The 13,642-nt window shown below is 45.1% G+C and overlaps 1 protein-coding gene across 1 annotated transcript in view; it reads left to right on the forward strand.

The window, feature by feature from the left end:
- Positions 1 to 13,642, forward strand: part of BTBD11 (BTB domain containing 11) — a 316,953-nt gene that overhangs the window by 197,781 nt on the left and 105,530 nt on the right. Inside the window, exon 3 of the mRNA XM_043562436.1 lies at positions 1,983 to 2,187. Within this exon, the coding sequence (XP_043418371.1) occupies positions 1,983 to 2,187 (205 nt within the window). The remainder of the gene's footprint in view (positions 1 to 1,982; positions 2,188 to 13,642) is intronic.

Genomic DNA, 13,642 nt, shown 5'->3' on the forward strand with positions numbered 1-13,642 from the left:
GAGGGCACTTGTGAGGAGCACCAGGTGTTGTATGTAATTGATAAATCACTGAATTCTACTCCTGAAACCAATATTACACTATATGTTAACTAACTAGAATTTAAATAAAAATTTGGAGGAAAAAATGAAAAATTCTATTTTAATTCTCCTTGCTTCAAGAAGAAAGGCTCTATTTGGTATGAACTAACACTTCTCTAACACTTGTTGTTTATAACAAAAAAAACAGTATGAGAATTCAGCTATAAATTAATTATATGGTTTTGTTTTCGTTGAATTAACTTTTTTATGGCAAGTGATACTGATCATCCATTTATAAGTGACAGAACATTTCCTTCAGACCCATACTTAAAAAAACTAAATGAATCCATTTAAAATTAAGTAAATGATGGCACAGATGATGCTTGGATGTAGTTGCACTTGAGAAGGTGGTATAAAATGGCCCAAGTTTGGGGAACACCATCTCAGCCTAGAAAAGACAGGAATTCCAGACCCAGCCAGCCTCCCCACAGGAAGATCCTCCCTGTGCGGCCAGCCTGGGGGCATGCAGATTGGTCTGATGAAGGAGAAGACTCCTTCCCTTTGGAGAAAGCAGGGGAAAGACTAGAGTGTTCCCAGGACTTGCTAGTGCTGGGAAGAGTAAGACAAAGCCCCCGCCCTCAAGGAGCAAGGTTCAGTGCATGGATTCTGGAGCCAGACTACCTGAGTTCAGATCCTGGCTCTGCCACGTATGGCTGCCGTGTACCCTTGAAAAGTTGTTTGACCTCTTTGGGCCTCTGTTTCCTCGTCTGTAAAATGGGTATATGAAGGTACCCACGTTAGGGTGCTGTGAGGATTAATTGAAGTACAATATAGTAAGTGTCATTTAAGACTGAGTTTCTATCATTGGGAAAGACTGACAAAGAAATGGCAATCCTAACACAGTGCTCTAAATGCTGTGATAAGAAAGTATAGTGTTGGGGCGCCTGGGTGGCGCAGTCGGTTAAGCGTCCGACTTCAGCCAGGTCACGATCTCGCGGTCCGTGAGTTCGAGCCCCGCGTCGGGCTCTGGGCTGATGGCTCAGAGCCTGGAGCCTGTTTCCGATTCTGTGTCTCCCTCTCTCTCTGCCCCTCCCCCGTTCATGCTCTGTCTCTCTCTGTCCCAAAAAGAAGGAAGGAAGGAAGGAAGGAAGGAAGGAAGGAAGGAAGGAAGGAAGGAATAGTGGGAGAGATTCCAGGAGGACTTCCTTGAGAAGTTAATACATAAGCTCATACCTGGATGATCAGTAGGAATTAGCCTGGAGAGGAGGAGAAAAAGAATATTCTACATAGAGGGAATAGCATATGCACAGGCTCAGAGGCAAGAGACAGTGTAGTCCATGACCATACTTGTGACTGCAGGGAAGACAGTACTGGCTACAGCAAAGGATGTGACAGAAGGCGTGTCCCAAGGTGATGTACACAAAGGGCTTCCTGTGCCTTGTTAGAAGCAGTGGGTTCCAGAAGGGCAGGACTCTAATTATCTTAGCAGCCCTCTGTGCTTCAAGTGCAGCCCAAACCTGGTAAGCAGGGACAATCATGTGGTGACTGAACAGATGCTTTCCTCTCCACTCGATGTGAGACCTGGAGGTCCCAGAGGACCACTCCAGTTGAATGAGGGAGTCCCAGGATTAAGAATCTCTGCAGAGGGGCGCCTGGGTGGCTCAGTCAGTTAAGCATCTGGCTTCGGCTCAGGGTGATCTGGCAGTTTGTGGGTTCGAGCCCTGTATCGGGCTCTGTGCTGACAGCTCAGAGCCTGGAGGCTGCTTCGGATTCTGTCTCCCCCTCTCTCTCTGCCCCTCCCCCACTTGTTCTCTCTCTCTCCCTCTCTCTTTCTCTCTCTCTCTCAAAAATAAACATTAAGAATTTTTTTTTAAAAAAGGAATCTCTGCAGAGATGTTCAGCACATCTTCTCTGCAAGTCATGACTGCCTTGACAAGGATCTGAAATCTTACTTCTGTCCACAGGTGACCTGGTGTCCCGAGCAATGCATCACCTGCAGCCCCTCAATGCCAAGCACCATGGCAACGGCACCCCCCTGCACCACAAGCAGGGGGCGCTCTACTGGGAGCCAGAGGCCCTGTACACCCTTTGCTATTTCATGCACTGCCCGCAAATGGAATGGGAAAATCCCAACGTGGAGCCTTCCAAAGTCAACCTCCAGGTGGAAAGGTAAGATCTGCCTTGGCTCCGGATGGCCAAAGAGAGGAGCTCCTCTGGCCAACACCACCTTGCAGTGGGTGGGTGCTTTCTCCAGAGTGGCAGAGGGGTACAAGAGGGGAGCCATGCTGGTGGTCACAACTGCACAGTGCCCAGAAACTCGCTGGAGGGGTCCAGGTTGGAATCTTATGCTCCAAGGGGTGTCTGAGACCCAGGTGGGGTCTTTGAAATGGGTTTGCATAGGGTTGATCTGGTTTGGGTTAAAAACGGCCTGGGTCAGAAAGGTGGATCTGCAGATTCTGAAGGCGTAAAGGACTCTGCTGTGCAGGGTGGCTCCCTTGTGAAGGCAGCTTTGGGGGAGACCAGCTCCTTGGGTGGGAGGTGTCTTCATTTCCTCCTGGCTGCCCTGGGGACTCCCTTGGGGAACCGTAAACACCTGCTCAGCTGAAGTGGGTCCTGAGGTGGCCAGGAGACTGGCTGGCTCAAGCAGAATTAAGGGAAAGAGAAGAAGGGAGGGCTTCCAGGGAGGGGACACTTCCTCAGACACAGCTTCTGACCCTCCCAAGCACATTCCCTCCACTTCTCTGTGCCTCAACTTCCCTTTCTGTAAACCAGTGGCTGAACTAAGTTGTTCCCAGGTCCCCTTCTGTCTGGAAAGCCCCAGGACGGTTTCACCCTCTCAGAGGCAGAGTATCAGAAACCACACTGGGAACACCCCACAGAGCCCATCTCCCCACAGCGCCTCACAAGTCGGGCCTTGCTTCCACATGAGCCTGTTTGCTGCAACTACTCTAGTAGTGACCCGTTTATCAAAAGAGTGGTTAAGAGAGTGGGCTCAGTGATCCAGAGAGTGGGTTCAAATCCTGGCTCTTCCAATTAAAAGTCAGAGGAGGGGGAGGGCCTTGGGAAAGCGCCCTAACCTATCCATGCCTCAGTTTCTTCATCTGAAAAATGCGGCTACCAAAAGTAAATCCTTCATAAGGCTGTTGGAGGAGTGAGTGAATTGAACAGTGCCCAGCACACGGTAAATGCTCAGTAAAGGTTCACTTTTGCTTCTGTTGTAGATACTATCTGCATTTTGGTGGACTCAATGCAATTTTCTTTTCTCTGTTAAATGGTTCCAAGCAATTTTGAAATGCTCATTGGCTGCTTTGCTGCTGCAGGAATGGACTGGGGCTTCCTTGGGCTTCCTTTTACAACCACGTCTCTTGGCTCTCATTTCAGGGAAGAGAATGGAGCACGAGTTAGACAAAAGTTGCTGAGTTTTTGTTCCTGTTTTGTTTTTAAAAATCTCAAGTTAGCATGGGGCGCCTGGGTGGCGCAGTCGGTTAAGCGTCCGACTTCAGCCAGGTCACGATCTCGCGGTCCGTGAGTTCGAGCCCCGCGTCGGGCTCTGGGCTGATGGCTCAGAGCCTGGAGCCTGTTTCCGATTCTGTGTCTCCCTCTCTCTCTGCCCCTCCCCCGTTCATGCTCTGTCTCTCTCTGTCCCAAAAATAAATAAACGTTGAAAAAAAAAATTAAAAAAAAAAAATCTCAAGTTAGCATGAATATTTCAACGTTTATTTATTTTTGGGACAGAGAGAGACAGAGCATGAACGGGCAAGGGGCAGAGAGAGAGGGAGACACAGAATCGGAAACAGGCTCCAGGCTCTGAGCCATCAGCCCAGAGACTGACGCGGGGCTCGAACTCACAGACCGCGAGATCGTGACCTGGCTGAAGTCGGACGCTTAACCGACTGCGCCACCCAGGCGCCCCAGCATGAATATTTCAATCCAGTCTGGAGTTAGCTTCATCAGGCATCCCACGGTCTAGGCCAAATCAGTGGGTACCCTATGTGTATTTCCACATGCCGAAGATGCCCGAATTCAGGGGGCCAAATGCTCCTTGTCCCTGGGCAGAAAATAACTTCAGTCAGAGACACCAGGAGTGCTTTTTGTGAATGTGCAACCTTAGTGCTGAGAGAATGGGAGCCAGCAGCCTCGGCCTGTGGAGCATCTAGCTCTTAGGCATACCCCCCTGACAGCCTGTGGGACAGTGAGCATCTCTGACTTACCTCCCGCCAACATGCACTTGACCCCCAGATGACTCCCTTCCAACTCCAGCTAGACAGCACCTCCTCTGAGCTCCAGAACCTCCTCGTCCTAGTCAGCCTCAGTTTCCCCATCAAGTCTCACACTCTCAGACTGGTTCTTCTCATCACACCTTATTCTTTTCCACATAACACTTACTACAGTTGATAATCATAATTTCGTTACGTGTTCGTTTATTGCCCGTCGGCTTCATGAGGGCAGAGAACACATCTGTTCTGGTTGTCCCTCCACACCTAATGCCAAGCTCAACATCTGGTGCTAGGTGGGGAGTCAGTAAATTTTTGTAGAGAGAACGAATGAACCCATCAACCTAGCTGCCCGTGGAACATGTCCCTTTGTGCGTGCTCACAACTACCCCACATCTGAAGTTATCATCTTTTCTCTGAAACCAGCTGTCCTTCCTTTCTCCCTCATCTCTAAGGGTGGCATCACCACCAACCCAGAAAAGTGGGCCTCGCCCCAGACTCTTTCCTCCCCCTCACCCCGTCCTGCAGCCACTGGTCAATGTGTGTTACTGATGCCGCACCTGCAACATCTCTCATTGCTCTCTCCCTTCCTTCCCAGATTGCTGCCACTGTGTGGTTGGGTACCTTGTTCCCTCTTACTTCTGTACTGCATTGGATTTCTAAATGGTCTCCCAGGATGTAAGGCTTAGTATCCTCTGACCAGCTCCATCGTCCTCATAGCCATCAGACTGAAAATTCTAGAATAGGAATCTCATCATGTGATGTACTCCCTGCCCCTACACAACACCCGTGCATGGCCCCATTACATCTTCCCTTACACGGCTTCCACCTTCTCTTCTGGAATCCCTTTCAGAATTCAGAGTGTAGCTGGAGTGGCTATAAGTCTGGGAGACCATCTGAGGTTTCCAGACTTTCTGGGACAAGATGTGAAGATGTGTGAGCTTTGAGGGAGAACAGAGTAAAGAGAACATGGCCCAAAATGCTATGGAGTCACTTCTGTCTCCGTCTTTCCCTTCTTCTTTGGTTGGTTTTGCGGAGGTCATCACAAAATGCCGAGTGGAACTTGACATTTTTTGAGTTGTGTTACTTTGGTCCTCTGGAAAGAATATGGATTTGGAAACCAGGCTGACCTTTGGCTTTGGGATGCTTTGGCTTTGCATTCCAGCCCTGCTGCTTCTGGATCTGAGACCTTTTTTTAAAAAAAAATATGAAATTTATTGTCAAATTGGTTTCCGTACAACACCCAGTGCTCATCCCGACAGGTGCCCTCCTCAATGCCCATCACCCACTTTCTCCTCCTGCCCACCAGAAGCAACCTTCCCCCCCCCCCCAGCTTATTCTCAGTATTTAAGAGTCTCTTACGGTTTGCCTCCTTCTGTCTCTGTAACTTTTTTCCCCCTTCTTCTCCCCCATGGTCTTATGTTGAGTTTCTCAGGATCCACATATGAGTGAAAACATATGGTATCTGTCTTTCTCTGCCTGACTTCTTTCACTTAGCATAGTACTCTCCAGTTCCATCCATGTTGCTGCAAATGGCCAGATTTCATTCTTTCTCATTTCCAAGTAGTATTCCATTGTATAAATAAACCACATCTTCTTTATCCATTAATCAGTTGATGGACATTTAGGCTCTTTCCATAATTTGGCTATTGTTGAAAGTGCTGCTATAAACATTGGGGTACAAGTGCCCCCTGTATCCCTTGGGTAAATTCCTAGCAGTGCTATTGCTGGGTCACAGGGTAGATCTATTTTTAATTTTTTGAGGAACCTCCACACTGTTTTCCAGAGCGGCTGCACCAGTTTGCATTCCCACCAACAGTGCAAGAGGGTTCCCGTTTCTCCACATCCTCTCCAGCATCTATAGTCTCCTGATTTGTTCATTTTAGCCACTCTGAGTGACGTGAGGTGATATCTCAATGTGGTTTTGATTTGTGTTTCCCTGATGAGGAGTGATGTTGAGCGTCTTTTCATGTGCCTGTTGGCCATCTGGACGTCTTCTTTAGAGAAGTGTCTATTCATGTCTTCTGCCCATTTCTTCACTGGATTATCTGAGACCTTGAACAAGCCATTCTTCCTCATTGAACCTCATTGACCGTAAAATGAGAGTGACAGAAGTTTCATGAGACTGGTGTAAGCAGTGAATTCAAAATTGTAGCTAAGACTCTGGTGCCATGCCTGGCACAAAAGGAGCTCTCCTCTCACCCCCCAAAAGAGTAGCTGATACCATACATCTTTTTTTAGGGGGAGCCTCCAAAATGCTGTTACCATTGTCCCTGCAGAAACCTGTGTGTGTTATTTCTTCTAGACAGAAAGCTATTTCTCCTGCTCCCTGATGGAATAGGCCTTGGCATTTAGCATCTGAAATCACACATGGAAGGGCTTCAGAGGAGAGATGACTTCTGTTCTCAGTGAAGGGTTTACACCAGCTCCCTTCCAAAACTTCTAAATAAGAAGTTTCCAGTGGGATATGGACTCTAATTTGGAGTTGTTTTTCTCTCTGTATTTCTCTCTCCTCACTCCCAAAATCAAACAACATTTCCTTAACTCTTTATTTTTATTCTGGCAATGTCAAGTAGGGCCATGGTGCTTATATGGTTTTTCACTAGACTATATTCTTCAGAAAAGGGACTGAATATTATTTGCTTTTGTCCATGCCCAGCAGAAAGCCAGAAACATTTGTTGACTGAAATATGGATTGTTTTATACCTCAAATCATCTCTGCTTGTCAAAAGAGCCTTCCTTGGCTGGAGTATTTGGAAGTAGGCCTACATGCACTATTTTACTCTTTCATGTGGGCATAGCTTTAGAGTTGCTACATTTGTTTTGGATAGTTTCATTTTTCACTGTGGGATTTTTGAAGGAGCTCAGTGCCAGTGTGAAATTTCTATAGTTTAAGTTTTTCCAGAACTTTGGCGACTAGTTTTTGAGCTTCTAAAATCTTTCTGAGCAGCTCTTTGGGTCACTGGAAGCATGTACCAGGAACAGGTCCTGTAAAGAGCTGGAGGTCCAGAGTGAGACAGACAGGCATGACCCAGACCACATGGAGTAGAGACTAAGACTAAAAGGTCAGACTTAGAATCTTATTCAAGTCAAGTGTTGGCAAATTCAACATGGAGAAGGAAGAGGAGGAAAACATTCCGTATCAAGGAGAATCCAATCTTTGATATCACTGAATCTGATATGTGCCAAAGCCTGGTCACTGGAGATTTATGATGCTCTGTGAAATACAATGCTGACCTTCCAAGTGCCTCCAGGAAGACAGTAGCTTCAGATTCCATCGAAAAAAATAAATTGCTGTTAATTATGGTACCCAGCCTTAGTTTGTGACCTAATTTTTTTAATCCCTTAATTCAGTTTATAATAAAGCTCCCTGAGGGAAACAATCTGCCTCTTATATGTTTTTCTAGAACCCAACATAGTATTTTGGGACATTACACAGGCTTAACAAGTGTTTGTTAAGTTAGTTAAAAATAAATACAACCAATGTCATCAACAAAGCCTGTTTTGTATTGGAGCATCAGATGTTTTACAAAGAAATCTTAGTTCAGATGTCATCTTTATTTCTGGCTTTCATTTATTCAATATTTATCCAATATTTTGAAGAATTTTCTAAGAAATAGGTAATTCTACTTAATTTTTTCCTAGGACAGAATCTTCAATAATTTAAATTCAATATCAAAATAAACATACCATACTATCAATCAATAAATAAAATCTTTCAGGTACTTCAGATATTTTTACTCAAAAGACTCAGATAAGTTTTGTAATATTTATGATTAGGCAATATTTGTTTTATTATATGTTTATATATAATTATATACTTATGATAAGGCAATGTTTATTGTGTAAGATTTATGATTAGGCAGTATTTATTTTAGTAATGATAAGTGTAAACATCTTAATGTAAATGTAAAAAACTCAGCTCTGAGGCAACTGAATTTAAATAGAATCATCTTAAGTCTGGGACAAGGTTTTCCTCCCCTATATCATTACTGGAAATATCAGTGATTCCTAGATGTGTTTGGCCATGGATGATTTCAGTAATGGCCAAAAAATGAAAAAAAAAAAAGCAGGATAAATTGGACTATTTTGTTGCCTGAGGTAGCTGGCAATGCCTGAGAGGTACAGAGATGTGTTATAACCAGAAGACTAGACAATTAGGTAGTTCTGTCCTCCCCCAGTCTCACTGAAAGCAAACAAAAACATATACTTAGGCAATCCCTTTTGCAAGCAGAACTGTATAAACAGATGTGGTTCACTGTCTACCAGGGAAGCTGGACCTAAAACATGAGTATATAATCACCAACTGTTTGAAAGAAATGAAACCGTCTTAACAAATGAAGAATTTACACTTGAAGAAACAGAGCTAATAAAGCAAACATAACAGACATTAAAAGTTAATGGTACCCGAATACATCTTCCAAGACATTCACCCTACCAAAGGATCACTCCAACACATCAGTTCTTGATGCTTTCTCATCTTTGGCATATATGACAGGTGATAGTCTAAGGTTAACATACTCCAGTGGACATACCAGGGTTGTGTAGAATTCCAAGCACTGTGTTGTAACTCTTCCTCATTCCTTCCCCCTAAGGAGTGTGTATCAGAATGCAAGTGGACAGAGATATCCTTGACACAAACAGCATCATTAGTAAAAATACTGTGTTGCAAGGGTTAAACCTACTATGACTGCTTAAAGCAGAAAGATGACCTCTGGGAGGCCCAGTTTAGGTAGATCCTTTCCTCTTCCGCATCAGAATTAGACGTTGTGTTAATTCTCTAGCTCTTTTCTCCTGGAAATATGATAAAAATTTCAGTATCAACTACATTACCAAGCAGCATTGCTTATGGTTAGAGTAACTCTAGATTAGTAAAATGGTACTATAAATATTTGATAAATCTCCAGAGCTTTGGGCTTCCCTGATTTCATTGGCTCTTGTTGCTGGCAGTGTCCTTGCATGGACCTTGGAAACTATATCTGTGGAGTTGCTACAAGAGATAGTGGGGTTCATAAACCAGGATAGTTCTCACAGTCACCCAAGTGGATCTCATCTACTTTCACCTGAGTGTCACCCGGGCAGAAGATAGCTCTAGGATGGATGGGTGAATTGCTATAAGGACTCTTACTGAAAGGAACATCTGATGCTATCCTGCTGGGCCATGTGTGGCTTATGATAGTCCCATGAGTCTAAATGTTTAGTAGAGCTTAATAAGACTTCTGATGGGTGTTAAAGCCAGAAAAGCAGGCTTTGGGGCTGCACAACATAGAGCAGTGTCCAAGTTGTACCCCAGGACTGCTTCAGCAGATACCTCACACCACCAAGGCTGGGCATTGGACACTCCTGGCAGGATCTCTGTCACAGTTACCCATGAAAGCTGAATGTCTCTACCAACACCCTTGTCAGCTTCATGTTCTATCTATGTCATACTACTTGCTTCCAAATCAGTGGTGCCTGGGTTATATGCCTGCACCCTAGCTGCAAAGGAGTCTGGGAAGTTGAATTTCTACCTTGTTGAACCATGGACTAATAATATGGGAAATTCTCTAAACACAGTAAGGTCATCAGTGTCTCCAGGCAGCTGCAAAATTTGACAAAGTTTCACCACACTCTTCTAATTTATTTGTTTTTGTATAAATAACACACAAGTGAATCACGTGTTCAGTTGAGTACTTCTGACCATTGTTAGCCACACATCTCACAACTGATTGGCTTACACACCACAAGTGAGAACCAAAATACTGCCTCAACATTAGGACTCCTTAGCCTAACACTCTGGGAACCTTGATAGCAAGGAGGAGAGAGAAGGACTGTTCCTGACATCCTAAGCAGGGATGCAGAATGCATTTTCCCAGAGGAAGAATGCTACTTCCTCATCTTCCCAAGGCCAGTGATCATGTCCGGCACAAAAGTCCCATCAAATGCCCAGCCCAGTGCTGCTGAGTCCTGGAGAAATCCAGAGTCAATGGACAAATGGGGACACATGGAGAGGGGGAGACCTGTTTTCTGCAGCGCTGTATGTGGGCTTTGGTGGATTGGCCTGGAATCCCAACACCCATGTAAATGGTTCTAAGAGGGAAAACATGCATGTTGAATACTAAGCAATTAACTGGAGAGACCAAGTTTTAAAACAGGATCCATTCGTAACTTGAGCATTGCTGCATCTGGCACAAGGTGAAAGCAACTCTAATCCCAATATTTTTCAAACTGTGGGTTACAGCCCGTTAATGGGCCATTAAATCAGTGCAGTGGAGAGATTGGCAAACAATGCCCCAAAGGCCAAATCTGGCCCACTGCCTGTTTTTATAAAGTTTTATTGGGACACAGCCATACCTATTTGTTTACATATTTTTTATGGCTGCTTTTGCATTTTTGAGTAGCTGTGTCAGATGGCTCACACAGCTGAAAATATTCTTTGGCCCTTTCCAGTAAAAGTTTTTTTGACCCCTAATGTTGTGGGTTGTGACCTAAATTTTTAATAAATGAACTACAGTAGGAAAAAAAAAGTTTTCATGAGGTAAAGTAAGTATGTTTTGTGAAACTTTTTTTTTTTAAGTTATATGAATTTAACTAGAGTTGATTGGTTTGCTTAAGGTCATGTAACTAAAGTTGTAGAGCTAGTGTCTGAACCCTTGGAGTCAGGTGCTGGTCTGTGCTCACATTCATTAGGCTGTTCTGCTACCGATGGGGTTTGATTTAGAAGAAATAACATTTGGAAGCCTCATCCCTAATCCCTAGAATTTGTTTCATCATCTTCATGAATGTTTATACTATATAAAACTAATATGTACGTGCATTAAATAAAACATGGTAACTACAAAAAAAATAAAGAAGACACTTTGAATCACCCATAAGCACCATGACCATATAGGGTATATATTCTGTGTCTACATCCAAGTTGTTTGGTTATTTCCCAAAATAAGGACCATATAGTACCTGCAGTTTTGTTGATCTGTGTCATTGAGTAGACTTCAAAAGCATGATTTTTCAAGGGACTCTTCCATCATTGGACATTTAAAGTTGAGAGAACTCCAAGAACAGGCATGTTGAACATGTTTTATGATGAAGAAGGTGAAACTGAGCCCCAGCGGGATGAGTGGACTTGTCTGGGGTCATAAATGCACTTGCAGTGGATTTGCAAGGCAGTGCCTCAGTGCCTTTGCACATGCTTTGCCTTCTTCCCAGAACACTGCCTCCCCTCTGTCATCTGGCTCACTGAGTCAGTTCATCCTTCAGGACTGATTTTAGGCATCACCTCCCCCAGGAACCCTTCCCTACCGCCTTAGGCCATGTAGGTGTTGAGGGCCTACCTCAGTGCATAGCATATAGTAAGTGCTCAATAAATGCTTGCATAACTGAACAGAACTGGGTCTGAAACCCATGTGTTCCAACTCCTGGCCCAGAGAGCTGTGGTGACAGTGTCAACTCAAGCAGCCCTCAGCTTGGCACCCACTATACGCTTCACATGCTCCAGGCCTCAGTTTCCTCAGCTGCAAACAAATAATAATTCCTACTTCATGGGACTGTTTCGATGACTAATGAACTAACTTATGTCAGTGCCATACACACTCACTGGCCCATAGCAGAGAATCCATAAATGGTGGGGATTATTGCTCTCTTAATTCAGGTTGACGTCTTATAGATATGTTCATCTATATAAGGCACTTAAAGTCCAGCATACATTAGGCTCTTTATGGATAATGCCCATTATTATTCTGTCATGGTGCTTGTAACCTGAACATACAATGTAACAGGGCTTCTCAAACTGTAATCACTAATGTGCATTGGAATCCCCTGGGATCTCATTAAAATGCAGATTCTATCCATAGGTCTGGGGAGGGCCCAAGATGTTTCATTTCTAATAAGCTCCCAGGTGAGGTGATGCTGCTGGTCATGGGCCATGCTGTGAATAACAACACATTGTAGTTTTTGTGTGTTTGTCATTCATTTCCTCAACTTACTCCACCCCCCATTTTTAAGTTACATAAGGGCAAGAAATAAGCTTTTATGGCGATTTTTGTCTCTCTGGTCGAGCTTGGCACACAATAGGCTTTGGGGGCTGCGTTGAGCCTCATGAGATGCTGGATCCCTCTGCCATTTGACGACATGAGTGGATCCCAGAGGTCAGACATGGCCAGCCTGCAGAACTTTGGGGCTGCAACAGCCAAGGAAAGACACTGAGTGTCTGAATATAATGATCATCTTCAGCCTAACAAGGTGGCTCCTCTAAGGTGGCTCAGAGATAGCAAATTAGCGACAAGCGTCCAAGGGAAAGGTGAGGCGAGATTTCACAGGTGTCCAGTCTGGAGAGAGGCAGAAGGGCAAATCTGAAAGCTCACCAGCTTAACACTGTTGAACACCTCTAGCCTCCAGGGCCTGTCAAATGGCTTCGACTCAGGAGTTTCCTGGTTGTTGTTGTTGTTTTAAGTTTATTTATTTATTTTGAGAGAGAGAGCATGAGCAGGGGAGGGGCAGAGAGAGAGAGAGAGAATCCCAAACAGGCTTTCGCCGGCAGCACACAGCCCCAAGTGGGGCTCAAACTCACAAACCGTGAAATCATGACCTGAGCAGAAATCAAGAGTCGGAGGCTCAACTGACTGAGCCATCCAGGCGCCCCTCGACTCAGGAGTTTTTTCCAGCCAAGGAAGAGAGATTGCTCCTGACCACAGGTGACAAGCTGAGGGACTCGAGTTTAAGAACAACCTTCCCTCCCAACATGCAGGGTCAGTCTGATCAGATGCACGCACTGCACTTGTTCGTTTGAATATCCAGGCCATTTCTGAACCCCGGTTAACTGGCTGCCCCAGCAATCCGCTCTGCTCTGACACACCTTCTCTTTGTTTTATTGGAAAAGAAGGAAAACCTCGCCGTCGCGCACAGAGACTGGGGAGCTAGCACCATACTATCCAGTGTAGTAACCACCAGCCACGTGTGGCTGTTTGAATGTAAATGAATAAAAATTAAAGAGAACTAAAGCTTCAGCTCCTCAGTACCCTTGTCCTCCTTTCAAATTCTCAATACTTGCCTGTGGCGAGCGGTCCCCGCTCTGGACGGAGCGCCCGGATAGGCTGTCTCCAGCATCACAGAAACTTCTCTTGGACAGCCCTGAACGGGAGACTCAAGGCTGGTAGCACTCCCCTTTTAGAAAAACAGCCCATGGGGGCGCCTGGGTGGCTCAGTCGGTTACGTGTCCGACTTCGGCTCAGGTCACGATCTCGTGGTCCGTGAGTTCGAGCCCCACGTCGGGCTCTGGGCTGATGGCTCAGAGCCTGGAGCCTGCTTCAGATTCTGTGTCTCTCTCTCTGCCCCTCCTCCGTCCATGCTCTGTCTCAAAAATAAATAAACGTAAAAAAAAAAAATTAAGGAAAAGAAAAACAGCCCATGGAAACCCGCGCTCCCAAAGCAGTACG

This window comes from Prionailurus bengalensis, chromosome B4, assembly GCF_016509475.1.
Source record: "Prionailurus bengalensis isolate Pbe53 chromosome B4, Fcat_Pben_1.1_paternal_pri, whole genome shotgun sequence".
NCBI lineage: Eukaryota > Metazoa > Chordata > Mammalia > Carnivora > Felidae > Prionailurus > Prionailurus bengalensis.